The sequence below is a fragment of the Halichoeres trimaculatus genome, unplaced genomic scaffold (genome assembly GCF_033239565.1).
Source record: "Halichoeres trimaculatus isolate MK-OKI-2021-1 unplaced genomic scaffold, fHalTri1.1 fHalTri1_scaffold_10, whole genome shotgun sequence".
NCBI classification, from domain to species: Eukaryota; Metazoa; Chordata; class Actinopteri; order Labriformes; family Labridae; genus Halichoeres; species Halichoeres trimaculatus.
The window spans coordinates 3,725,698-3,752,323 of NW_027437187.1; the positions used below are offsets into that span (position 1 = coordinate 3,725,698).

The 26,626-nt window shown below is 41.8% G+C and overlaps 1 protein-coding gene across 1 annotated transcript in view; it reads right to left on the minus strand.

Annotated features, from left to right (window-relative positions):
- Positions 1–19,217: 19,217 nt before the first annotated feature.
- The window catches only part of tmtc2b (transmembrane O-mannosyltransferase targeting cadherins 2b), a 184,772-nt gene continuing 177,363 nt past the window's right edge, over positions 19,218–26,626 (minus strand). The window contains exon 12 of the mRNA XM_074678438.1: positions 19,218–21,381. Coding sequence (XP_074534539.1) covers positions 21,202–21,381 — 180 coding nt within the window. The 3' untranslated portion in view covers positions 19,218–21,201. The remainder of the gene's footprint in view (positions 21,382–26,626) is intronic.

Sequence of the window (26,626 nt, forward strand, 5' to 3'; positions counted from 1 at the left end):
ATACATTACAGTGTTTAGGTTCATCATTGGTCTACTTTATTCACCATACTAATTGTTAAGAGGAAGTGGCACATTAACTGCAAAAGCATATGCCCAGGAAAATTACACTGTTTTGACAAGTTCATGGTAAGAGACGGGAAACTACACTGTAAGACGAGAGCGTAACTACCCGATAGGTACCGCAAAATGTCAAGGTACATGTGTGAGAGTTACCCCTACAGTTGAGGAAACTACACTGTAAGAGACGGGAAACTACACTGTAAGACGAGAGCGTAACTACCCGATAGGTACCGCAAAATGTCAAGGTACATGTGTGAGAGTTACCCCTACAGTTGAGGAAACTACACTGTAAGAGACGGGAAACTACACTGTAAGACGAGAGCGTAACTACCCGATAGGTACCGCAAAATGTCAAGGTACATGTGTGAGAGTTACCCCTACAGTTGACGAAACTACACTGTAAGAGACAGGAAACTACACTGTAAGACGCGGGCTGTAATCTAAAGTGCTACCGTTATTTGTTACAAATCAATTGTTTGTCAGAGTTTGAGTCCTGATTTTCAGGACTTATACTTGGCTTGGATTCCTGTTCTGATGACCCAGTCTTGAACAATAACAGCAATAGGATTCAGAGGATGGGGAGATGTCAAATTTTAAGGGTTAGGGTAACCTTATATTAATGACTCAGAAGCAAAAGTGAAACAAAAGCACAATCACTGATCTTCTACTATTCCCAACCAAAAGTCCTCGTGAGAACTTCCTGAAGTGGCCTTGGAAAAGTCTCACTTCAAGATATATGCCTGATTGATATCCAATACTTCAAATTTGATTTTCTGCATCAAAGACAGGTTATTTCAAAATGCTATTTCTTGGCTTCGCCAAGGTTTAGCCGTGAGAAGAGAGATCTGTCCTTTTTCACTATTGAAAACAATTTCTTGAATTTAATGTGTAGTAATGGTGGACTGTCAAAAGGAAAAAGAACAGAAGAGCAGAAGAAAGCAAAAACATGAGAGAGATAGAAGCTCAGCCCCTGTGTTAGCTGAAGACTCAAGTTTGAATAATGACTTTTTGAAGAGTGAAATGCCCACAGTTTTGTACCTGGTTGTAACAAAGATTAGCTTGCACAGCTGCCCTTCATGTGGCACAGAGCTGCACCAGGTTCTCAACATAAAAAGACGGTGTTAAAGAGCATATTGTTACTCATTTTTTTCTTTGAACCAACACTTAACATGGTCGGATAATGGCAATAGAATAACCCCTAAATTCCACCTCACGCGCAGCGCAGCGCAGCGCAGCGTAGCGTCGCACCATTGTGGAGCACTTAGCTTACATTGTAATCTATCAGGCAAATTCCACTGCAAGCACTGGTGCGTGCCCAGGCGCGGGAAATATGCTCCAGGTCTATTTTCTGCGCAGCTGCTTCCAAACCTCGTGAATTCACTGTAGATAAGAAAGCACTAGACAGGAAGTCACTGTGTGAAGTACCCGGAAGATTCCAAATAGAACACAATGCACGAACACTCAAACGTAAATTTCCCCATCTGGAGGCACGTGCATCAGGTAAACAGTCGGCCTGAGGGTCCTGGACGCAACACAAAGGCGTGGATGAAGAGAAGCTGATCTTGGAAGTGGAGAAGTTCAACATTCTGTTTGATCCCAAACATCCTTTTTATAAGGATACAGGCAGAAAGGACAAGGTGTGGACTGACATATCAAAAATTACGGGGGTGGATGGTGATCGTGTGATATCTCTATTCATACCAGAGCCTGTGACTCTCCCAGCACCAGCCCTCCCCCTCCAGGCTGAGTGGCGCAGCGCGCTGCTTCCAGTGAGGTTTGACAATTGGAGCAAGACCACGGCGCTCCGCTGCGCAGTGCGGCGCATGGGGTGGAATTTAGGTGTAAGTCAATCATTGATTTTGTGTTATTCAACTAAAAAGGCACAAATTTAGAAGAAGAAGTGGCTGTTTTGGTTATAGCTGTTTAAAACACTCTTTTTCAGAATCGCTCCATTTGATGTGACAAGAGAGACTCACATCTCTTTACTCCTCTTGAGCTCATGTAAATAACAGGTTGTCATGACTGAGATTGGGCATTTCGGGTCGTATTTATTGTGTTTTTTTCAATTTAATTTGACCATTCATTAAGATAATTCAGATGTGTTTGGATAAATGGATGCAGAAATACTAGCGTAACAGGACATTGAGTCCAATTTTTCTGACTCTGATTTAGCTTTCATGTTCAAATCTGTTCTGTGCAGCTGACAAGATGAGACTTTATTTCTGTATCGGTCACAAAAACGCAGTCGTCTGTGGTGCCCATTTCCCCACAAGAGGACTGATATGATGGAGTCTGTTTCACAAAGTCTTCGGATGGAGTTCAGGATGGGATACCAGGTCCAGGTGAGACCGATGCAGCTGCTGATTTGTCAGACAACTCCAGCTCACCAGCAGCAGCTCCTAGCTCGGCTCCTGGTGGTGATGGAAACAAGGATTGTAAGAGATTCAACCTGAGATTCAACCAGATGGTAACAGGAGCAGAGCACTGTAGCTAAGTCTTGTTTTTCTGACTCTAGATCAGTGGATAGCCCTCTGATAGACCTCTCTGTCTTTCTTTCTGTGGGCTTTATCATGGCGTCTCAAAGTGTGTTGCTTTATAATCAGCTCTTACATGTACTACTTATTTTTGAAGTCAGTGTATCTGATTTCAAACTTTAAATACCCTGATGTAAACCCAGCATTAGGCTACATATCACTAGCTAACAGCACTCACTCACCAAGACACCTGCTCCGTTCTCCTCACACCACAACTCCACTGCTCTCCTACAGACATTATCCTGCCCTAGGGATGGGTACCTTTCACATTTGAAACAGTAAGGCACAGATGTCTGGTACCTGGCAATTGGTATCAGTACTCACTGGTACCAATTTTCTGTACTTTTTTGTGTTTATGTGGTAAAGAATTTCATTTTTTTTAAATTTTAGAATGGTTTTTTTTTCTCAATTTAACATATTTATTCTTCAATATATAATCTTGTAATGTGTACATGTTCAGCATGAAAAATCAGCTACTCCTCCACTCCCTTCCAGTCACAGGGATGCATTTAAGCACCTTAGCATTGTACTCTTTGATTTTACATGAATGGATACCCTGTACTTTTGACAGAATTTGGTCGGTACCTATAAAGTACCTCATTCAGTACCCATCCCTATCCTGCCCTGTTCCTGGTCTCTATCTTTCCTAGCAGTCTCATAGTTATAACTCTGAGGACCCTCATATAGATAGGAATACAGATTTTCTTCCTCTTCATTGACAGGAGTGACAGCCTGATCCATGTTTACTCATGCTAAACAGAGGCAGAAGCATTTATCTAGGAATTTATTTCAGGATATTGTTTTTTAGGTAATTTCCTATCAATTCCTTAACGGTTGTCTTTAACCTGCAATATGCCATTGAAGCTTTGGTATAATCAGGCAAAGTCTCTGTCAGAGGAGTGTAAATACTGAGCTCATACGATGAGGTGAAGCTGAGCTGCAGTCAGATATGTGATGTGTTATCTTACATTGTTGCTCCTCCAGTTGAGGAGCTCCGCTACGGCTGTCAGTGTGTGTTAAATCATATGAATTCACCTCTCTTCAGGTCAAACAAATAATTCCTCTCTGTCCTTCCATAGCACGCCAAATACTTCCTGTAAAGGTTCAGAGCCCACAGTGGATCGCACACAACTCACCTATAAATATTGTCACATGGAGTCATTACACACTAAGCAGGCATGAAGCCCATGTGATGCTCTGAGAGGAAATCCAGCTGTCTGGAGGAGAGCCTGGATCTTCACGTTCCATCTCCGTCTGTGGAACTAATCAATCCTGACGCACAGGTCACACCTGCCCGCTCCCAGGCTACCACACAGCACATGCACGGCCACACAAACGCAGGGTTTTACACGCAGACCGCACTGCTCCAGGTTAGCGCTGCTAAGCTCTTCAACACCAGTGAGAGCAGAATGAAAACAGGACATTCAGACTGTGGAGACGTATAAAACAGCAGTTTCCTGAGATGTGCGAGTCCAAGCCTGTGGGACACACACAAAGCAGCGTGTTCAGAAAGTCTCCAGGGTTTGGCTGTTAACAGCGCTCTGTGAGTCCTCAGGGTGGCCCTTTGGGGAGGATGGGGATCTGTGTTCTGTCTCTGACTCCTGTTTGATTCTAACATTATGCACCTGCACAAGCACACATGACTGTCCATGCAGGATCACACTCAGGAGCATGTGTGTGTGGGTGTGTGGGTGTGTCGACCGTGGTAGCTGGTGCATGCAGGGATAAAATCAGAGCAGGAAAATAGAGCAGATAATTAGTCGGTGCCTGAAAATTGGTTTTGGAGGCTTGCTACATGTTTACCCTGACATGTGGGTGAGACTTGGCACCGAAACGTTCAATTTGAGTTCTGGGAATCAAATGCATCAACAACGCCAGCCTCAGACTTTTGTGGAATATATTTTCCAAACACATCTTACAAGATGTTCACCTGTCAGTGGGCTGGTGTGAAGGCTAGAAACCAAATATAGAGACCTGAAGTGCTGAGGAGAAGATTTATGACATGGATGACAGAGAACCACCCAATGTGTTCATTTCCTGAAGGGTTCCAGTGCTCTGTCTCTGTAATACACACACACTCACACTCTCACACACATACAAAAGCAGTAATTCTTATGATAGTATCAGAAACTGGTTCCAGTCAGTCAGGTTTAGTAAACTGCGTATCTAATATGCATGTACTCCTGTCAGCTAAGGATTTGACGTTGTCAGACTGATGAATGTGTTTTCATTTCCCTGAGATTTATTGTAGTAAGGGATCTTGATTCTTTATTCCACCCCAATGGTATTTGATGTGATTGGCTCAAGTACATTTGGACATTAAAAATCAGGTTTTCCAAAGTTCAAGAGGAGAAAATCATTTTTGGTGCAGCCGCTTGAGGCTGGCTGCAGAGAGACTAGAAGTCATGTACAAATCCAGCAAAAAACAGAATTTTCTGGTATTTAAAAACATATTTAGAGCCTGGTTTAAAAAACAGCTTGGGTCTGAAACACTGAGGGGGTTTCTAACTCAGCAGTTTAAAAGTTATTAGGATCATCTGATTGTCCAATCAGAGACAGAGCTTAGGTCATGCAACTGACAGGCGACCTGCGGCTGTTGCCCCTAATTCACACATAAAGCGTGAATGCCGTGCTGCACAGCTCTGCAGTTTTTGGGTACGCACCAGTTCATACTGGATGCATCTCTGGAGCGCTAGCGCTCATAGCAGCTGGATACCCAAGATCACAAGATCAAAGGAGAGCCACATGTTTCGTGTTCTCTTTTCTTTTAGTTATACTTAAAGAAAATCTTCTTAATGCTTGAAAACTGATGCAGAACCTGAAGGTCATGGGCTGACCTCAGGTAGTCTATGACTTCCTTTTCTGCAGAGTAGGTCTCCTCCCCTGGCTCTGCTTCAGAAGTGAAAAAGTACATCTCACCTTGGCTGTTACCTGATGTGGTGGACACTCTGGCAGGGCTCTGTGCTGCAGGAGCAGCTGTGCAACACTCTGCCGTCAGAAGTTCTTTTACTCTTTCCCTCCTACCAGCATCTCCCAGCCATCTGAGTGTGAGCTGAAGGGCATCTTTGTCCAGTACACCTGCAAAATGAGTCTGGACTACCTGAAATGTATCATTGATGTGTTCATGTCTACAAGGCCTTCTATTTATTTATGTCAGAGAATTACTTGCAAACTACACCTCATGTGGAATCAATAGTATAAATTTAATTTTGTTTCAGGTTTGAGGTTATTTTGCAGTGATAATGATTATTCTGTCCCGTGTTCATAAACAGTGCGATGAAAGAAAAATAAACTAGCATAAAGATTTAACATACCTGCACAGTGGCATCTGGAAGGTCTGCAGTCATCCTTGAGAGGGCATCTTTCACAGCCATGGTCTCCTGCATCAAAACTTCAAGTGTGGGTAGTAAAGTCCCATAAGGACAGTCACCTTGTAAAATGTCCAGTGTGGTGGTCAGAGGTTTCATGGCGCTGCAGTACTCATGCAGAAACTGCTATTCTTTGTCTTGAAAGCACTTCACCCCCAGCTTGGTGCACAGAGTATTCATCTCACTCATGGGGACTTCTGAAGTTCCCTTTACTGCATCAAAAAAGGGATTCCACCTTGTGTATGTTTGTACCAGGAGCTTCCTCTTGCTGACTTCCTCTACTGCTACTGATGCAAAGATAGACCTACTTGATTTGGTCCAAAGAGCTGTGCATTCTGCTGTGCTGCTCCTAAACACTGTCTTGCTCCCTGTATTGGTTGTTAAATACTTCTCCATTTCACTTGTGGAAATGATGTTGATGGTGTTTGAAGCACACCTGTGGTGTGGGGGGAGAGTCAGCCGGCCATCACTTCCATTTCCGTAAGATCTATATCTGTGCACTCTTCCCCCCCCCCCATCTCCGTCTCATCATCTGACTCAGTGACAGGCTGATAAACTTTGAACACCCCAACAAAGTTAGTTCCATTATCAGTCACTGTTGCAACTACTTTGATGAGTAGTCCATATGATGAATGAATGTTTTCCAGTTCTACGCCAAAAACATCCTACGTATGTCTGCCATGAATTCTCTTGAATGCTAATGCAGCCTTCTTGGGCTCTAATGTGGACCTAATGATCCAGTGAAACGCTACCCCCGTATAACTTTTGTTAGCAGTCCAAATATCCACAGTAGCTGACACAAAGTCAACCTCATTCAGCGCAACATTCAGATTTCTCTCTATCTCTGCATACTCTTTCTCCAGGCAAGTAGAAAAAGAATGTTTGGTGGGGTAGTTCAGCATTGGTGGCAGTATTGGTGATCTTGTTTATTACGGCACGAAACAAGGCCAAGTCAACCGTGTTTAAGAGCAGTATTCCTTCTACAACATACTGGCCAACCTCCTCAACTCTCCCCCACTTACTGCATTTGCGCCGAAGTCCAGCTTTTGTTGTTTGGGCCTTCTGCTCTACTTGTTGTCACTCTCTGCTTCTTACCACCTGGTGGAAGTTTCTCCCTAAGTTTAACTACTGAGCTGTGAGTCCAAATGTTTCCTCAAACTTGATATTGAGTTTTTTGAAGCAGGATAACACTTTGTCGCCAGCACAGAGCTTACAGTGAACCCTGATATTGGTATCTGTAGCTGAAACAAACTCAAAATAATGACTTCTATAACGCATATATTTCTCCTCCCTTTAAGGTTGTTTATGTTGCTGGCTGCCTGTTTTACACTTGAGCGGGACTTGGCGCAAACTTGACGTCACTCCTGGAGACCCAAAAAGAAAGCAAATACCCTTTTACTAAAGAAAAAGAAAAGAAAAAGAAGTAATGAAAATGTCATGGTTTGGGTTTTTGGTAGTGATGTTAAAAGATGTGCCGAGGCTTTGAAGCGTGTATCGAGTAATGAAGGGGGCTTTCCCGTGAAGCGCGTATCGAGGCTTGCTTCATTAGGAGGAGGAGCCCAAAATGATGACGTCCGAAGCCTCGTTGCCCGACTGCTCCACGTGACTGCTTCAGAAAGTGGTTCAGAGCTTACCGCGAGGTTTGACAGCAGCATAAACCCATCAGGCTCCATTCAAAATGTAGGTTTTTGATAGAGTTGATCAGTCGCTGATAGTGTTGATACTAAAGTTGGGAAAACATTTTTAGTTTGAAAATAGTTTGAAACAGTTGAAGAACCGTTAGTTAAAAATGAAAATGAGTAAAATATCCCCTGTACTGTATATTATATTATATTGCCCATGTATAAGCATATTCAGTGCTCCCTAGTTCCACACTTTCACTGTGCTCTGCCTGTTTGAGCTCCTGCAATTTTACTAAAGCAACAGAAAAGCATTATTACACAACCTGCCATATCATTGATACTACCATTTATGGGAAATTTACACACAGAATATTAAAAAATGCTGTTTTATATGAATATGTGTTCATTTATGTAGAGAATTTATTTGGTTGAACATTTTTTTATTTTCATTTTTGTAATTAACAGTCGTTCCCAGGGGCAAAAACAGGCACAGAAGTTCAATGAATCACACATTATGTGGTTAAGCTATAACTGCCTGTGATTATGTGCCTGACCAGCAGGTGGTTTCGTGAGCAAATGAAGCTTCGCGAGATGAACCCTTTCTCGAACCACTTGGCTCAAGTGGTTCGATGCTTCATGAGGCTTCATCTCACCATTACTAGTTTTTGGTTTCTGTGTTTCTGTGTTTTCTTGTGTTTCTTTGTAATTCTGTTCTTGTCCTGTGTTTCTGTGTCACCTGTGTTAATCTTGGTTATTCTTGTGAAATGTCTGTGTCTCTAGTTGTTGTCTTTAGTACGTGCTTCTTGTGGTTTTGATTTGGTTCTTGTCATGTGTATGTCTTTTTGTGATTGTTCTCAGTGTTTCTGTGTTTAAGATGTATTTAGTCTCTGTCTTGAGTTTCCCTGTGTTTGGTTTGCTTCTCCTTGTGTTTCTCTCCTTGTTGATTGCTCCTCATGTGTTTCACCTGTGTCTTGTTTCACACCTGTGCTGATCACTCCCTGGTCTATATAGTCTCTGTGTTCCATGTGCTTTCTGTTGGTTCATTGTTTGCTGTCGCTGTCTCTGTCTGCTGTCGCCTCATGCCTTGTGTGTTCCTAGTGTCACCAGTGAGTTTTCCAGTGTTTTTGGTTTTGTTTCTTTTGTTTAAGTTTTTGGATTTTCAGTTTGATTTTTGGATTTAGTTAAAATAAAGTTTTTGTTCATCTGCATTTGGGTCCTCCACCTCTTTTGTTTTTTCCCTCCGGTCTCATGACAGAACAGTTTCTTGAGCAAGCAACTTTAATCTGACTACTAGTTTGGAAGTTGTAATGCATTAGATTACTCACTGAAAAAAGCATAGCGTATTTGCGTAACAGCATCACTGCTAGCAAGGTGTACCAAATAAAGTGGCTGGTGAGTGAACAAGGCCATTGATAATCTCCCTCCATCTGGGGCCCCACGCAAGATCTCAACCTGCAGCTGGAGAGGCAGGTCCAGAGCAGCCGGCCTTCTACACCAGAGGTCAAGAGCTGTGTGGGTCAGAAAAAGAGTTTTAACTCTATTCTAGATTTTATACAGGAGCTAATGCTGAAGAGATGTGCTATGTCTGATGGTCCCTGTCAGTATTTGAGCTGTAGAGTTTTGGACCAGCCAAAAGTTTTTTCTGACTAATAAGGGCAGCCTGATCAAAGGGAATCACAGTAATCCAAGAGTTGACAAAAGCATGGACGAAGTCTTCTGCAAACACTGTGAAACTTCTATATACTGTATGTGTTTCTTCACTCATTCAATTATTTATATGAGAGGCTCAAAAAGAAGGCTTTGAAAGAAAGATATGCTTAGTCTCCTGACATCAGATCTTATTCTGGGTGTGATATGACTAATCAGACTGACGCACATTGCTTTATACAATCATCAAAAACTGACTCTAAAGCTCACAAATTGATTGAAGTATAGTTCTTGGCAACACCATGGAGACAGGTGGCTGTTTAACATAATTTTGTTAAAGTGCTTACTTGCCACTTTTGCTAACTGCTGCCAAAGACTTGCTCATGATGGACTGATGCTTAGCCTCTTAAAATGGACAAAGACCTGCCCTCATGATATGGAGATTACTTTGGTTTGATTCAGTGCTTAATGAACCAGAAAATGTTTTATTAGTGATTTTTTATAGATAATGCATGCAAAAAGAAATTCCTGGAATGTTTGTTTTGAGAACTTTGCATCAATAAACGGTTCAGAAAATCCTCCACCTTGCAACCTCTGCCATGATCTTATGACTGCTTTCTTTTTTAGGGTTGTAGCTCGTGTTTCACTGGGATACAGTAGCAGAAGTTATTGCAAAGTAACAAGAGCCAAAGAAAGACAATTTCCTCTCTGAACATCAAAACAGGGCAGTAATATGAAGCAGAGTCTCATCTTAATGCTTCCTCTATCAAGAAATAACAGTGGATATTGGGTCCAGAGGAGAGGACTTTGAGCATCACGCACAGCCCAGCGCTCTGAAGAGGAAGAGAGCTCAGACTGCGTAGATCAAAGTGCTGATTCTTCATCACACATACCACCACCTGTGTGCTTGATAACAGCAGATTAGGCAGAGTGTAGTATATTGAGGACATTCCTCTCGCTGAGCTTGAACTGTGCTTGATTCAAGAGGTCATATAAGGCAATGAAGTACATCAGAGTGGAAACACGGTGATGAGCTGAGAGCTGCTCGCAGTGAAGGTTTCTTTCTTCTTTGAGCCCTTAGAGAAATGTGGAGACATTCAATAAGAACCCTGCAATATGTGCTATTTTCTATATTAAAGTAGATTTTATTTAATACAACCACCTCCTCACATCACTTCGCTGATGCTCACCTTCCTTCATAATGAGATAATTAGTGGATTGAAAAGCTGCGTTCAAAGCAGCGTCCCCAGCAGCACTCAGGGTGTAAAGATGACTGCACATTGGTCTGTAATTTATCAAATGCTTTAATTTACAGGCTCTCTGCTGCAAACACTGGTGATAATTGAAGAGAGGAATCCCTGACTTTATTTATCATTATCACTATAATTAGAGCTTTGCTTTACAACAAACAACAGAGAAAATGAAATGCTTTCATTAAGACTCATGTCCTAAGAGCTTTGAATGCAAATGAGAAGATTATAGTGGTGAAGTATTGTTTGTTTAACTTCAGATCCAGATTTATACTAATGCGCTCAAGATTTACCTGCTTAGTTTATTCAAGAGGGCTGGCAGGAGTGTTTCTGCTGCAGAAACACATTATAGGTACAGCTTAGCGGTGCATATAGAAGAGTTGACTATACAGCATATGATGCACTGAATCTTTCTGTATTGGGAAGGACAAAGCCTGAGTGGTTAAAGGCTGTCACATTCAGGTCTGACAACATTGAGGCAAAGCAGGGACTTAGGTGCAGAGGAGTATTCAGGACACAGACAGAAGGATGTGAAGGCAAAGTCTTCACTAAACAGTTCAGAGGTCATATCCAGACACCCTGGATAAAGGTGTGCAGTTAGAACTGATGGTGACAGGTAGTAATGATGGAGCTCAACAATGACAACAAACGTGACAATTTTCACATGTCGTGTCAATTTTTTACCAAGCTTTGCAAAATGATGGAGAGAGTGATGGAGCCTTGTGAAGACACAGTTTGCACACCGGTGCCTCCAGAAATGTGTGTTGCTATTGTGCTATACAAACTAGTGAGCTTTGGAGGGTGGCAGCTATTGCCATTTGGACAACTGTGCGCACACTTTCTCCTTTAATCCCTCCCAGTTCTTCCTCTGAAACCCTTTAGTGTCCCAAAAATACTCCCAACACCTTCAACCCTTCCCTCCCTCACTCAAGACTCCCAGGCAGACTGGGTACTGCCTGATCCCTCCCCTGACCCACCAACAGAGTGTCTGATTGGTCTGAGTGATCCCCGACTTGTGGAAAGTGTGCTGGAAAGACCCGGTAGAGGAGACAGTCAAAGCCGCTGTCCCTGCAGCAGGAGAATGGACAGCGGGGCGCATCGGAGGACACAGAGCACTGTAAAATAAAGACTAAAACAGAGAAATATGGGAAATCACGGGTAAATCCTGAGTGACACACATTTATTTTGTCTCTTTTTTCTTCGTCTTTTCTCTCCCTCTTTTCTTTGAATTAAATGAAATGAGAGAACCAGATATATACTCAGTATCTGATGTTAAGGCTGTTTATTATGGAATGAATATCCTATCTTAAATCAAGAGCATTTTAAATTGATTTGAGAGCAGTATTATATTGATTTCACGCTCAGATTTTGTGATATTGTCTCTCAAAACTCTGCTCTTGCGCTCAAATTTGCTCTGCGAGTGCTCAGTTATAATGCTGCGCGTGCTCAAACTGTCTCCTCGTGCTCAGTTATAATGCTGCGTGTGCTCAAACTGTCTCCTCGTGCTCAGTTATAATGCTGCGTGTGCTCAAACTGTCTCCTCGTGCTCAGTTATAATGCTGTGCGCGCTCAAACTGTCTCTTCATGCTCAGTTATAATGCTGCACGTGCTCAAACTGTCTCCTCGTGCTCAGTTATAATGCTGCGCGCGCTCAAACTGTCTCCTCGTGCTCAGTTATAATGCTGCACGTGCTCAAACTGTCTCCTCGTGCTCAGTTATAATGCTGCGCGCGCTCAAACTGTCTCCTCGTGCTCAGTTGTAATGCTGTGCGTGCTCAAACTGTCTCCACGTGCTCGGATATAATGCTGCTCGCGCAGATTTCCTGCGCTCACACTCCGGTTCTTCCTCTCACACTGAGGGAATTTTTGCTCACAGATCTCTGTGTGCGCTCGAAATTTTTTGTGGATCAACCAATAGGAGGCTGACTAGTATTGACCAATCAGATTATCCCTGTTTGTTTATGGGTGTGTTTGCTGTTGTTCACGGAGCGTCACATATGGGCGGGCGCTCTTTCAACCTGGTTTATCAGCCCCTGACCTCCAGGGCTGTAATAAATGTGATTTCTTAAATTTTTTTGTCCTGTGTTAAAATCAAACATCATTCAATAAATACACGAGCACCCGTGTTTTTAACTAAAATGTATAGCCTATATACAGCTGCATGACACAGTGCTCTTTGCGGTGTGCTGGTGGAGAAAACAGTGTCACCATCATGAAGCTAGCGAGACAACTTCTCATAAAAAATGGACCGACAGAGTCAAGAAAATCAGGCATGAACATGACAACAACACCTCCCCCTGGTGCGCGGTCCCACCCATCTCTGCGCAGACAGTCTACCAAATTGTCAAATTGGCAGCGCACAGCGGTGTGCCGCATGAAATTAACACTGCGCAGGTTGCGCCAGGCTTGCGCCCCCTGCGCTGCGCCACGAAATTAGAGCCCAAAATGCTCCTCTTTGCTCCAAAGGTGTGGTGTGTCTTCCGTATTGCCTTTTACAGCTAGGACTTCCTGTACACAAAAGACCAAGATTCTTTGCAAACAGAACACATTTTAATGTTCCTCTTGATGGGAATATCCTAATAGGTTTATACATGACCAAATAGGCATGTCAGAAAAAGAGGAGCCTAGGATTTGGGCTTGGGTTTAAAAAACAGAATATGTGCATATTTGGGTTTTTGAAAAGGTGTTTACATGGCCATGCGCAGCTGGGTGATTGCTAATATTCTGGATATGAAAGGTTACCGACTGCATGTAAAATATGCAATGACAGTCTGGCAGACAGTTGGTGGAAGCACAAAGTGACCAGGGATTCGTTATTTGGATGCCATGAGTATCACTGTGGAGCTTTTCCTCAGGTCACTCAACACTTAGAGCCACAGGAAGTGCTGAACACAAGGTTGAGTCAACCTCTGGGGACCACAAGTGCATGGAAAAAGTTTTTCCTGGAATTAGCTGCTGCAGTGATTTTTCTGTTTGAACAGAAATGATGGATGGGCCGAAGTATCTTCAGTGTCAAAAAGAGAAAAAATCGCTTCAAACAAGACAAACACTGTGTGCCAGTTTGCTATCTTGCTATCTTTCCCTCTCCTAACATTTCAAAAACAAATCCTTCTGCAGCTGCATGTCCCACATATTTTCAGTCAGTGAAATATTTAATATCAAACTGGAAGAAATCCAAAACCCTCCTGCACAGATATGAGAGCACATCATCTTTGTATCATGACTCTATAAACCCAAGCAACCAAGCTCCACTTTTATTCATTGTTTATCAAAATAAGTGAGGCACACCTGTTTTATTAAAGGAGACTCAAAGTGGAGCAGATAGAGCAGGCTGTGTCTGTCCATTCCAGTCCAGAAAGTCCAATCTAGGCACCCCAGTGAGTCCTGATCATGGGAGCAGAGCCTCCACGCAGACATGTGAAAAACATCACATGGCAGACTGTGAGGTTTCTGCGTGTCAGCGGGGTCTGCTTGTGGAGGCGGCTGTAATAGAAACACAGGAGCCGCATGCAGACATGGTGCTACCCCGTCCATATGGGAGTATTTATGTGTCTGCTTTGTTGTGCAAACATCAAAGAGGAGGAGATCCATTTGAGTTGATTTTATGACGTCTTTTAACAGATTTGCAGGGGGCAGCTTTAAATGCCTGTAAAACCTGTTCCACAGCAGGAAACCGCCCCTTTAAGTCTCATATCATGCATGAATATGGAGGAAATCTACAGGGATGCATATATTGTAAGATGGGGCCCCAAAGGATGTAAAAAATGACAATCTAGCTGATTCTGCTCCTGATGTTTTCTGCATTACTTCTTGGTAAAGCTTTGTGTCTGCTTTTCAAATGAGCTCAGAGATTTGTTTTATTAAAATTGTTGCAGTATTCTCTTAGAGTGCCACTGAAACATCTTCTTACACTGAAAAAAAAACAGCATGTCTCTGGTATTTCTCTGGGGCTGTGGACAATAATGTCATTTTGTTTTTGTGTGCTGGCAGTTTCCTTTTTTTCCATTAAATCCAAAAGATATTCATGGTTTTCAGCATGAAGTGTCCTCTGTGAAAAAAAAAAAACCCAACAACCTCAGCATCAGCAAGTTTCTGCAGCTGTACTGTTTGAGTTCTCAGTTGAAAATTGTTCAGTACTTGTTAGTGTCACTTCTTGATCGCTGACTGAACTTTGACATCATCAACGTTGACACCCCTCTGAGAAACTAGTCCTCTCTTCTGCATGGTGTGGCAACATGAAGAGAGTGATATGCTTTAATTTATGCTTTAATAACTTCTTTATCTTGATACCTTAAAATAAAGACATTTTCTGGACTTGTCAAGTAAATGTTTTTTGTCTTGAAAAATAGACACAAACCAAAAATCACTTGCTTATTTCAGTTTTTGCATTTGTGAGCACCAGCAAACAGGTCTTTGTGAGACGTCTCTGTCCAGCAGTATGAGTTCAATTTAAAGACACAGTGAAAGAAGAGTAGCAACTAAGAATGTAACAAGACATTTCTGTATGGTTTCCTCTATATTGTGGTTTTGTATGTTGAGTTGTCATAGTAGTAGAGTCACAAATCCACCTTGTGTACAGTAGTAGCCAAATTCATTAGAACACATATTTAAGAGGTTTTAGTTGTTTTGTTGTCTCAACCAGTAAAATACCCATAAAATAAAAAGAAAACAAATGAAATATCTACAAAGTCATCACTACATCATTAAGCACCTTTATACTAGCTTTTCCCAAACTATGGGTCACAACCCACTTTGGGTCGCGTACCGTATTCCAAAAGGCCATCAGTTGGTGGAGTAAAATGTGTAACATATTTGGAAAGTAATCCTCCAAACTAAAAACTGAATCAAAGAACCTTCATCTAGTTGTTCGGTGTTTATCTCAGGTGCATCTCTGTCTCTCTGTCCCTCATCACCACCACCCCTCTACTACAGTCAGACAAACACATGGAGACAGCAGGTAGATGTGTGACGCCTGTTACTGAAGAGGTTATCAGAGCATTGGCAATTCTAAAATATCTATTAACATGGTAAGTTATGAGTTAAAGTCTTAAACTGCTTTGTAATGCCTCATTATGTGATAATTCCTCAATATGTAATCATGTAATAAATTTTCACTTCATTATGTAATAATTTTGTAATAATCTGCCGCACTTTGTAACAAAATTCTTAAACGCAATATGTAATAAACTGTGCCGCATGTTATAAGTACTTATTTATTACATATGGGAGCTAGGGTGACCAGATGTCCCGCTTTGTGCGGGAAAGTCACGCATTTCCATTACTTTTCACACGTCCCGCAAATTGAGACGGTGTCCCGCATTTTTAATTACAGTCAGGCTCCAGTTTTGCAATACACTTTTTATAATATGGCATTTGTCAGACGGTTGTGTGTGTCTGTGAGTGTAGGGAGTGACTGAGGGCTGCCAGGGCAGGGTGGGCTGCTTGATCACGTCAATCGAACTCTGACACGGACACAGCTCAAGGGCGGGCGCGCGCACCAACAAGAAACAATGCAAATCAGGTCCGAACGGCACCGGCAGGCAGCGCGAGGACAGACATGGAGGAAAGGGAGGAAAACAGGATCCGCAATACTAAGAAAATGAAATGCAGCTACAAAAAAGACTGGGAAACTATCTACTCCTGGGTGAAACCAGTGCAAGGCGAGTCTGATAAAGTTTTGTGTGAAGTTTGCCTGAGCCAGTTCTCCGTTTCACACGGAGGTGAATATGACGTTAGAAGGCACAATGCGAGACTCACAAAAAACGTGTTGCTCAAAAGGAGACTTCTCAGTCTATGAATACGTTCCTGTTAAAACTAATACAAGATTCAAACGCAGATAAGGTGACAGCAGCTGAACTGACGAGCGTTAACCACACTGTGAAGCACTCCCTGCCATACAGGTCAGAAGACTGTGGTAATAAGCTAGCATTGACCATATTTCCAGACTCTGAAATTGCAAAGAAAATGTCATGTGGTCTTACAAAGGCAGCATCCATAGTTACAGATGTTCTTGCACCTGCCTCTGTCGAAATTTGTTTGAGAGAACTAAAAACACCAGTGGTTGTATAAAAGCAAACATTTCAATGTGGTGTTTCGAGTTGTGCTAGTGTTGTGATGTTGCTCTCAGTTGATGTAGAAATACAAGAAAGAAAGAGCACATTGAGGCACATTAAAATATAATACTTGGAATAACAACTGTAACCTTGATTATCTTTTCTGTTTTCAGTCAGGTGTTTTAATTTGAGAGGCACTGTGAAATAACATGAAAGCTTCATGCCTACAATGTTTTCTCACATGAGAGAACTTGGGAAAGTTACATTTGAATAGGACAAATTTGGTGAGTTTTTCTTTGCAGTATGTTATGTACTAGTAAATCAACTAGATGACCCAAGTATTGTAATGTTATAAGCTAAGGGGCAGATAGAAATGTTTTTTTTTTTTTTAAAGTTATTTTAGACTACCTCGACGCATTGGTATCACAAGTGTCCCACATTGTCCCACATAACCATAGTCTTTGTCCCACATTGAGTAAATTGAGATTTGGTCACCCTAATGGGAGCTGGTATTTTGTAATAAGTGATACAATATGGGAGACTTATTACAATGTTAAAACAAAGTTCGTTACATATTGTGTTCAGCAATTTTATTACAAAATGCAGGCTTACTACAAAATTAAGTGAAAATGTATTATTACATATTGGGGTGTTATTACGCAAGGTGGCATAACATGCTTAGAGAGTTTATTCATCCCATGGCTTAGCCCTGACCTCACGTAGCATCTTCGTATCATCCTCTAACTTTCATCAGAAGAGTTAAGACCTGTGTGGATCCTAACAGTGAGGAGACTGTCACTGTCACTATATCAAAGGGAAAAGTTAGTATGATAGTCAATTCTAGCTGGTCATTTCAGGTGGAGATGCAGAGGAGAAATTAAATCGGGAGATTTTGCTAGCAGCACACACCCCAGAGTGGGTGAATGTTAACCCCAATGTAGAAGTCATTAGGATAGTCTGTTTGTCCAATCAGACACACAGCTCAGCTCATGTGACTGACGGGCACCCTGTAGCTTTTAGAAAGGGAGCTCACAGCCGCCGTCAAATGTGAACATGAGTCCCTAAAAATGGAATTTTAAGGTGTCACAGCTGTATGTTCCTCTGCTCCTTGGCTCCAACAACTGCCCACATGTCTCAAAACCCATTTTTATTCCTTGGCTTTTAACCCATCTTGAGACTCTGCTGCTTCTGTTTTAGTATTTAATATTGTTTATATTGTTTTTAAGAACAATGAAACAATTATTTCAATGCCTGCACCACTGTTTTACTGATTTATTTGTTTCATTTGTTTATTCATTTAGGCCTTGGTTGTCTTTTATGTACAGCACTTTGTTTCAGCTTTGGTTGTTTTTTTTTTTAAGTGCTCTTTCATGACATTGAGTTGAGTCTCTAATCAGCTCATTTTCAGGTAAGGCTACTGACTCTTATTGAAGATTGCCTGGCCCCCACCATAGACTGAATAAAACAGCGATGTAGTCTCTTTGACGTCACCCGTCTGTTCCTGAAACCGTGAAATGAAGCCCATCCACAATCGCAGCCACATTGGTCAGCCCCTTTGAGTTTCCTTTCAAACAGCTACAAGGAGCCTGTCAGACACTTGAGCTTTGCTGTCTCTGATTGGACAATCAAATGATCCAAATAACTTCTAAACTGCCAAGTTTGAAAAAAATTCACTGACTGTACAGTGTGTGCTGATAGCGAAATCAGCGTCTCCGACCAAAGCCATTTTTGGAACCAGGCTGTAAATATGTTTTTAATACCATAAAAGTCTGTTTTTTTTTTGTCTTGATGTGTACTTTGTTTCTGGTCTTTCTGCAGCTAGACTCATTGACAGCAACTTTTCTTACCTCCATATAGTCCTTATTTTTCTGATCTGGATGTTGCCTCCTGGTCCTCATACTGTAAAAGCTGCAGGCTGCAGTGGGGGTAGCATTTGATTCTGGGACTGCTGCCTTACTGCCTCTGCACTTTAGTTTTTACTTTGATCCATATATATATGTATATATATATATATATATATATATATATATATATATATATATATATATATATATATATATATATAGTTTTTTCTTACTAATAAACTAATAAATCCCCTTTTTAATGGTTAGAGGGTTTTTTTTTTGGTATTTTATTCGGGTCTTTCTTGGGTGTTGTTAGCCTGAGGGGGCCACCTTAAAGCAGGACAAAGTAACAGCAGCGTGAAACTCCCACATCTTCCAAACCTTGGTATTTACCTTAAATGTAATCCAGAAGCAGGTTGCACAGTGGTATGAAGCAAGAAGGTTACATGTTCGATTCCCAGCCTGTTCGGTGGGCCTTTCTGTGTGGAGTTTACATGTTCTTCTTGTGCATGCGTGGGTTCTCTCCAGGTCCTCCAGCTTCCTCCCACAGTCCAAAAACATGCTCACCAGGTTAATTGAACACTCTAAATTGTCCCTAGGTGTGAGTGTGTGAGTGAATGGTTGTTTGTCTCTGTGTCAGCCCTGTGATTGACTGGGGACCAGTCCAGGGTGTACCCCGCCTCTCGCCCTATGACAGCTGGGATAGACTCCAGCCATCCACGGCCCAGAACAGGATAAGCAGTATGGAAGATAAATAAATGAAATGGATCTCGAAGTACTCAGAAAATCAGCTTCACAGGAGACCAAAATAAAAGCAACACCATAAATTTATTGTGGAAAAAAGCAACAACTGGAAGAAAAAAGTCTATTCTGGCACATTGTTCATCTTTATATTACAAAAAAAGGAGAAAAAAGGCTACAAATCTCCATAATTTATACAAATACAACAACTTTCAAAAATAAATCTTTAATTTAGTAAACGCTCTGTGAACACGTTTCTGCAATAACCCACTTCTTAAGATCCCTGAGCAGAGACACAGAGTGAAACACTGGTTTGTACATCTTCACTCGAGAAATACCAAATATCAGTGTTTGTTCATCAACACTTTCTGTACACAGGAGACATGAGGAGGTGCTGTGAGCGTGTGGTTTGTGAGGTGAGGGGACAGCTGTGGTTACCGTACTGAGCACATCACTGGTGAGCATCACAGTTAAACACAGAACAGTGTCCACACCGACGTGACGTATGGATGATCCCACCTAATCTACTCTTTATCCTCTATGTTTATCCTCTAACAGGGGCGACCCAACTCTTTTTTCTCTTCATGTTACTTTAAAACACAGTGCCAGCTGGTTCTGTTGCTATGATAACACAAAGCAATAACTTACAACCTTCTTCAAACTAAGACACGGATAGTTCAGGAGCTCTGTGGTCCATAAGAATAACCAAACGATCACAAATAATGTACATTTTCTTACTCTCAGGAAGGTGCTGTGTTACGAACTGTATGTCGACAACAACAAACAAACAAATAGATGTTAATTACACAGAGTATATACAAAATGAGACCCTTAAGCCTGATGGAGAAATACTTCAGATGTAACAGACCAAACCTGCTCAGTGCCTGAGCTTCCACTGTTAGTCTGGCTACTTTTTTGCTGCATGATTTTCTGTATACTACGCACAATGTCAGTATATATTAGGATTCATTTATACAAACACAATGAAATTATTTTATTCCAACAACAAAAAAAGGTATCAAAACATTTCCCTCAGCCGTGCTGTCTTTGCATTGCTCTGTAATGAAAGAAAAAGTGTGGCGTAGGCAAAGCGCTTGTATTTGGTTTGAAGTCTCTCACACTTCAGTAAAAGTTTGTGAGGAGAGGAGAGAGTGTAACGTAATCTGACGTACCTGCCTCTGAAGATAGCTTAATGTTTCCACTGATAGCTTCTTACGTTGGTGCAGAGGGAGCAGCAGGGATAACAGCGCCACCTGTCTGCTCCTGTGCTCTGCCAGAAAAAGAAGATTCACACCTTGTTTTGTAAGGCATTACTCTGTGAAAGTAGTCTTGTTTTCTGTGCTGTTGAGCTGTCCTCATAAAAAAAAACAAAACCAAACATCCAGCTCATGATGAGAGCTAACAGCAGCTTTTGAGTGCTGCAATGGCTGCTAATTTCAATTCCCTTTACTCAAGCTGATCAAACTTCTGCTACAGAAGGCTGGAAACGATGGTGCTCATTCCCCTTATTACAAAATGTGTGTTGTCTCAAGAGCAACACAAAAAGAAGATGAGATCAGAGATTTGAGCTTGATTAATTTGCTGCTTTTAGATGTTCGCCAGCTCTCCATATTGCTTTAGTTTGATAAAACTTTATTGAGGCTCCCAAACTCTCCTTAAGAGTTTATCTCACACTTCTCAGAGATGAGTATCCCCCTTTGAACTTAAAAGCATAATTTCAATAAATTCATGTACCTTTCTCAGCTGAAGCTTAAGTGCTGCAGTTATGAAGAAAATTAAAGAAGAACATAAAAAAGTGTTTCCTGTGAGAGACCTAATTGAGAAAAAGCTTCCACAGAGTCCAAATACCACGCAGCGCCTGCCAAAGTGTGAGCAATGCTTGTGAGGGGACCTGCTGGCCTGAGGTGTCTGCAGAGCTCAGGAGTTATTAGGAGGGCTTGAGTGCACCGTCATGGCCTCTCTAAGCAAACATCCTCCCTGAGTCTCTCCTGCATGTGGAGAGAGAATGAGGAGCGCGTTGGCCCTCCTTTCCCCAGATCTGGCGTGCAGATGGCAGGTAGGCGGGCGGTCAGGCCGGCTGAGCTCAGGGGCTCGTGGTCCTCAGGCCCTGTTTCTCCATGATGTTCCACAGCTTACGAAGGTTGGACTGGGTGATGCTGTCATCCGGTTTCAGCTGAAGTGCTCGGAGGTAATTGGCTTCGGCTTCTTTAAGTTTCCCGTTGAGGTGAAGGATCGCCCCCAGGTTCATCAAGGCTGCTGGATACTGAAAAGGAGAAAACAATCTCATTTTAGGGTGAGATCAGTTTCATGCTAAGCACACCTCAGGGTGCCTTAACGCTGCTCTGCAAAGTCAAACTTCCTCTCCTGTCCAAGAAAAGCAACACAAGACTTTTTCACCCATAATAAAGCAAAGTACTTTGTGCCTCATTCATCAAACAGCTTCTTAAAAAACACTCCAGCAGTTTTCAATAAGATTTTTACATTTATCAAAGTTTCCTAATCTCTGGGATTTCTTCAAGTGAGAACAAAATATAATCACTGGAGCTGCTCTGCCTCCATGTGAGAGGAACATTTTTTTTTCTTTTTTGCAATTAGAGTCCAGTTTGCAGAATTTTCAGGTTCATTAATCGCATTGCTGACCTCTCAACTTTTCTTAACAGTGTAGAGTTTCTAAGGATGTGGACACACTTGCAAACTGTACCGTTCTGAAGCACACTTCAACCCTAAAGTCCAGCTTGTATGGCCAGTGTGACCACAAGTGTCCCATGAGCTTTGGCATGCTTCAGAGAGGTGGTCTTCAGCACGGTTCACTTCCTGTACGAGCACAAGCACAAGCACAAGCACAAGCACAAGCACAAGCACAAGCACAAGCACACGAACAGCGTGTATGATCCATGAGGTATGATCTGTCATGATTTGGATTTTTGGTTTGTGTATTTCTGGGTTTTCTTAAGTTTTAGTCAGAGATGTCAAACTCCTACCATGGAGGACCAAGAGGCTGCAGGTTTTCCATCCAACCAAAAACTCCACCAGCTGGTTTCGCTGATTAGTCCCTGCTCTCTGCTTGATATCACTGATTAGTCCTTGCTCTCTGCTTGAAGGTGAGGTAATCAGTGGAATCAGCTGGGGGAGTTGTTGGTTGGAAAGAAGACCTGCAGCCTCTTAGCCCTCCATGTCACGAGCGTGACATCCCTGGTTTTAGTCTTCTTCTGTTTCTTTGTAATTCTGTGCTTGTCCTGTGTTTCTGCGTCTCTGTGTTATTCTTAGTTATTCTTGAGTGTTCTGTGTTTCCTGTTTTTGTCCTTAGTTTGTGTTTCTTGTGGTTTTGATTTGGTTCTTGTCATGTGTATGTCTTTTTGTGGTCATCTTTAGTGTTTCAGTGTCTTTAATGTATTTAGTCTCTGTCTTGAGTTTCCCTGTGTTTGGTTTGCTTCTCCTTGTGTTTCCCTCCTTGTTGATTGCTCCTCATGTGTTTCACCTGTGTCTTGTTGCACACCTGTGCTGATCTCCACTGTCTATGGCCATGTCCACACGTAGCGGCGTATTTAGGAAAACGCATGTATTTTTGTACGTTTACGCCTGTCGTCCACAAGAAACCGCAGTTTTACTTCATCGAAAACTATGTTTTCTAAAATCTCCGGCCAAAGTGAAGATTTTGGAAAACTTCGGTTTCATGGTTTCGTGTGGACGCTGGTAAACTGAGTTTTCAGTTCTTAAACGTCACAGCTGAACGACGGGGGCTCATTCTGGTTGGCTGACACAGGTTTTATGTCTGAAAACTCTGCCCATTATGGGTTTGGCGTGCCCCAAGCCACACTCACCGGCGAACTTACCCGCTGTGTGTGGACGGGAGTATTTTAAAAAACAAACCAGGGGGGGTATTCATTTTTTAAAATACCCAGCTAAGTGTGGACATGGCCTAAATAGCCTCTATGTTCCATGTGCTCTTTGTTGGTTCATCATAGCTGTCTCCTTATGATGTTCTTTGTTTCCCTGTGCCTCTTGGTTTCTTTGGTGTAAGTTTTGTTTCTTTTGTTTTTTTGAGTTTTGGGATTTGAGTCTAGTTTTAATAAAGCTTTTGGTTATCTGGATCTCAGTCTTCCTCCTCCTTTGTTCTCCCTGGATTCCCCTGACATGATCACTGGGCCCACACCTCTCAACAATCATTTTGGACAATAGCAGGGTCTTTGGGGGCTGTGTCTGACCAAAACGACTAAACATCAGTCAAAAAGTCTCTAAAGCTGTAGCAGTGTTCTCTGTGTCTCATTGTGCTGACTCTGATCAGATCGCACTTTGTGTAAACAGACGCTTCACGATGACGCAGGCGAGACATGCATGTGTGAGATACCTGCTAAAACCTGGTTCATACTGGAGTAGAGTGACCTGGGGATGGGCGATGATTTTCAAATATTCAAATATTCATCATCAATACCCCCCAAAATCGAATAGTTCATGTTATGATTGCTTTGTCCTGTCTGCAGCAGATTGCAGTTTTATGTCAGATACTTGAGCTGTTAGCGTCAATTTCACAGAAAAACAGGGCGAGTGCAATAGGAAGTTGTAATGGACACCATCTAAAACGCCCAATGGCTTTTCAAATAAAACAACGTCCAAATCAGATCATATTTAACAGGACGACAGCAACAAACTGATATAATGAACAGAGTCAGACTAAGAGTGAACAGATTGGAGGATTTACAGCCAGAACAAGAACGAGATGTTCAAAATGGATTGGGATGTGCAGGAACTCCTTTGAAAAAAATGTACAAAAACGAGGTACAGTGCAAACTCTGCAAGGTTAGTCTAGCATATCACAAGTCATCAACAACTATGCACAGCCATGTGACAGATCAACAGTCAGTGGTAGGCTCCATCACTTTGTCATCTTTGATGTTGGATGTGCAGAACATTACAGCTCTCTGCACAGTGTAATGTTGGCAGGTATGTGTATGAGGGTGGGCGGCGGTGGCAGCTTGTAGGGGGTGATGACGATCTTGGAATAATCTGTGAATAGTTACGATTAGCTGTTTTGTCTGGAATGACCATTCCTAGTGAGACCACACCTTAAATGTGCACACAACCCAGGGGATTGGAAGACCTCTGTTAATTTAGGAATAGGCATGAGTTTCAAAACTCATCAGGACAAAATGTTCAACAAATTAACAACACAAGTATAAACTGTTCTAAACTATTCTGCAGTCATGAAGCTGTGAGAGTAAACAGAAAACATCAGGTGCAGAGACGTGAGGTGAGAATGTGAAGAAACAGACAAAAACATCTATTTACCCACCATCCATAGTCTGCTTGGACTGAAGAATTATTTGATCAATATTCATATTTTAAACTTCAGAGGCCACCAGTGGATGTTTGGTGATATAAATAATGCAAATCAAGTCTATCTCTTCAAACTTTGTGAATAATTTAGTGAGGAATGAAAGTTTGAGCAGACACATCCAATTGATTATGATCTCAGAATGTGAAGTCGAAACAGGCAAATTTTAAACAGATTTGAGCTTTGAAATGAGATTCTTGTTATTATAAAACCAGAGGCAAATATATAACACAATGAATAATAAGCTGTAGATCACATTCTGTTTCTCTCTTCACTGATTTTTAGGAAATATTCATGGATTTTTCCCTTTCGTTTGTTTCAGCTGAAGCTTGTTTGTGATCACCCAGACTGTGTTGAGGATGGTAACCATGCCTCTCTGTGGCTTCGGATGTCACAGCAACTCCCACTTTGAAGTGGGTTTAGATAAATATTGTGTGGATTCCCGCTGGTGCCGAGGGGCACACTCATCATCAGCGGGGCGGCTGGTGAGTCATGAGGGGGACGAGAGTACAGGAAAAATGTTCAGGGTGCAATCACTCCTTCACTGTGGTGAAGCCAGGCCAAGGGAGGAACAACATCTGATCTCCATTTTGGTTTAACGTGTGGAAAAGATGTCTGTCCCGTAGTGAGGCTACTGTTTTACTGCTCTGGATGTAGGTAATGTTTGTAATTGTAATCCCTAGGAAACGAGGAATGCTGGAATAAAACACTCTCCGTAAACCGACCCATCATGAGCTTTTACTGCACTCAATCTGACTTTTTCCTACAATTATCACCTCATAAATCACCGTCCCATGGAATGGCACATTATTATGGTTCTGACGATTTGTGATGTATCATACCACAGGCCCTAATTTCTTTTTCATGGCCTATTAACTAATCAGATGTAATTCTCTGAGAAACATGCCCCAAATGAGGTAATAGTGTTTTTTTATTGAACGTTACAAGAAATCTGAGGCATGTTATGAGAGAATGTGAGCCAGTGACAATAGCAGGATTATGGGAAAACAGTCTGGACTACTTCAAACCAAAACAGCGTAAAAAAGATCGTAAAAGGACAAAAATAAAGTTCTTTCTATGAACTGAATGTCAAGAGTATCCGCAGGAGGACAAGAGAGGATGAACCAAAAGCAGATTAAAACAAAAACGTTCTTTAAACGAAACTCAAAATCCACAAACTCTTGCAAATACCAAAACCCCCAAACTCTAGAAAACTAACACAAGAAACCAAGAGGATGCGACACAAGAGACAAACAACACATGTGAGGCGACAGCAGACAGTAAACTGACAAGGAACTAGAGAAACACAGTGGCTGTGTCCTAAATGGCATACTAACGTACTACATACTACATGGTCGTTGTGTATATACTGTATACTTCATACTATAAGTATGATTAGAGTGCCAACCGTTTACACTGTTGTATACTACTCGGTTTCCCATGATGCATTTCAAAACCTCCGACGACAAAAATTGGAAGCACACATAAGTCTATGGAAGCACACCAGGCTATCAAATATCTCAGTTGATTCGCCACATTTGAAAGTTTTAAGAACATTTTAAGCGAGAAAGTCATCACGTAGAATACCAAAATGTGGTCATTTGGGCCACAAAACGCACGGATACAAATTTAATTTCGACATTTCGGACATTCTGTTAAGAGCGCCAATATGCTATCGCAGAAACTTCCGGTCCGCTCCAAAACAAGAGCCCAATTTAAAAAAATGTTAAAGAACTTCAAGGAGATGAACGGGTGCTTTTATTTTGAAAACGGGAAGTTCGCTAGTGGATGATTTTTAGCTAACACCGGTCTCAAGACGAATTCATCACTCTTCGAATTAAAAAATGTTTACTGCTCGCAGACACCGAAGATGATCCGTCCGTCGTATTCCTTTTACGTTTAGGTTTCCCTGTAGAGCTAAGTCCATTTCAGTTGCTTCTCATCTTGTCATCTCATTCTGTATTTACGTTTATAAATACGGGGCTCACAATGCATTATGGGGCGTGTCAGTGCGACTAGTATGCCCACCTCCCATACTTAAAATTTTTACCGATATAGTATACATCCGGGTATTCCTCGCGCACACAATCTTTTCATACTATTTAATGTGAACGCACTACATACTATTTTTGACGTCACACTTAGTATGAGTAGTACGTTAGTATGCCATTTCGGA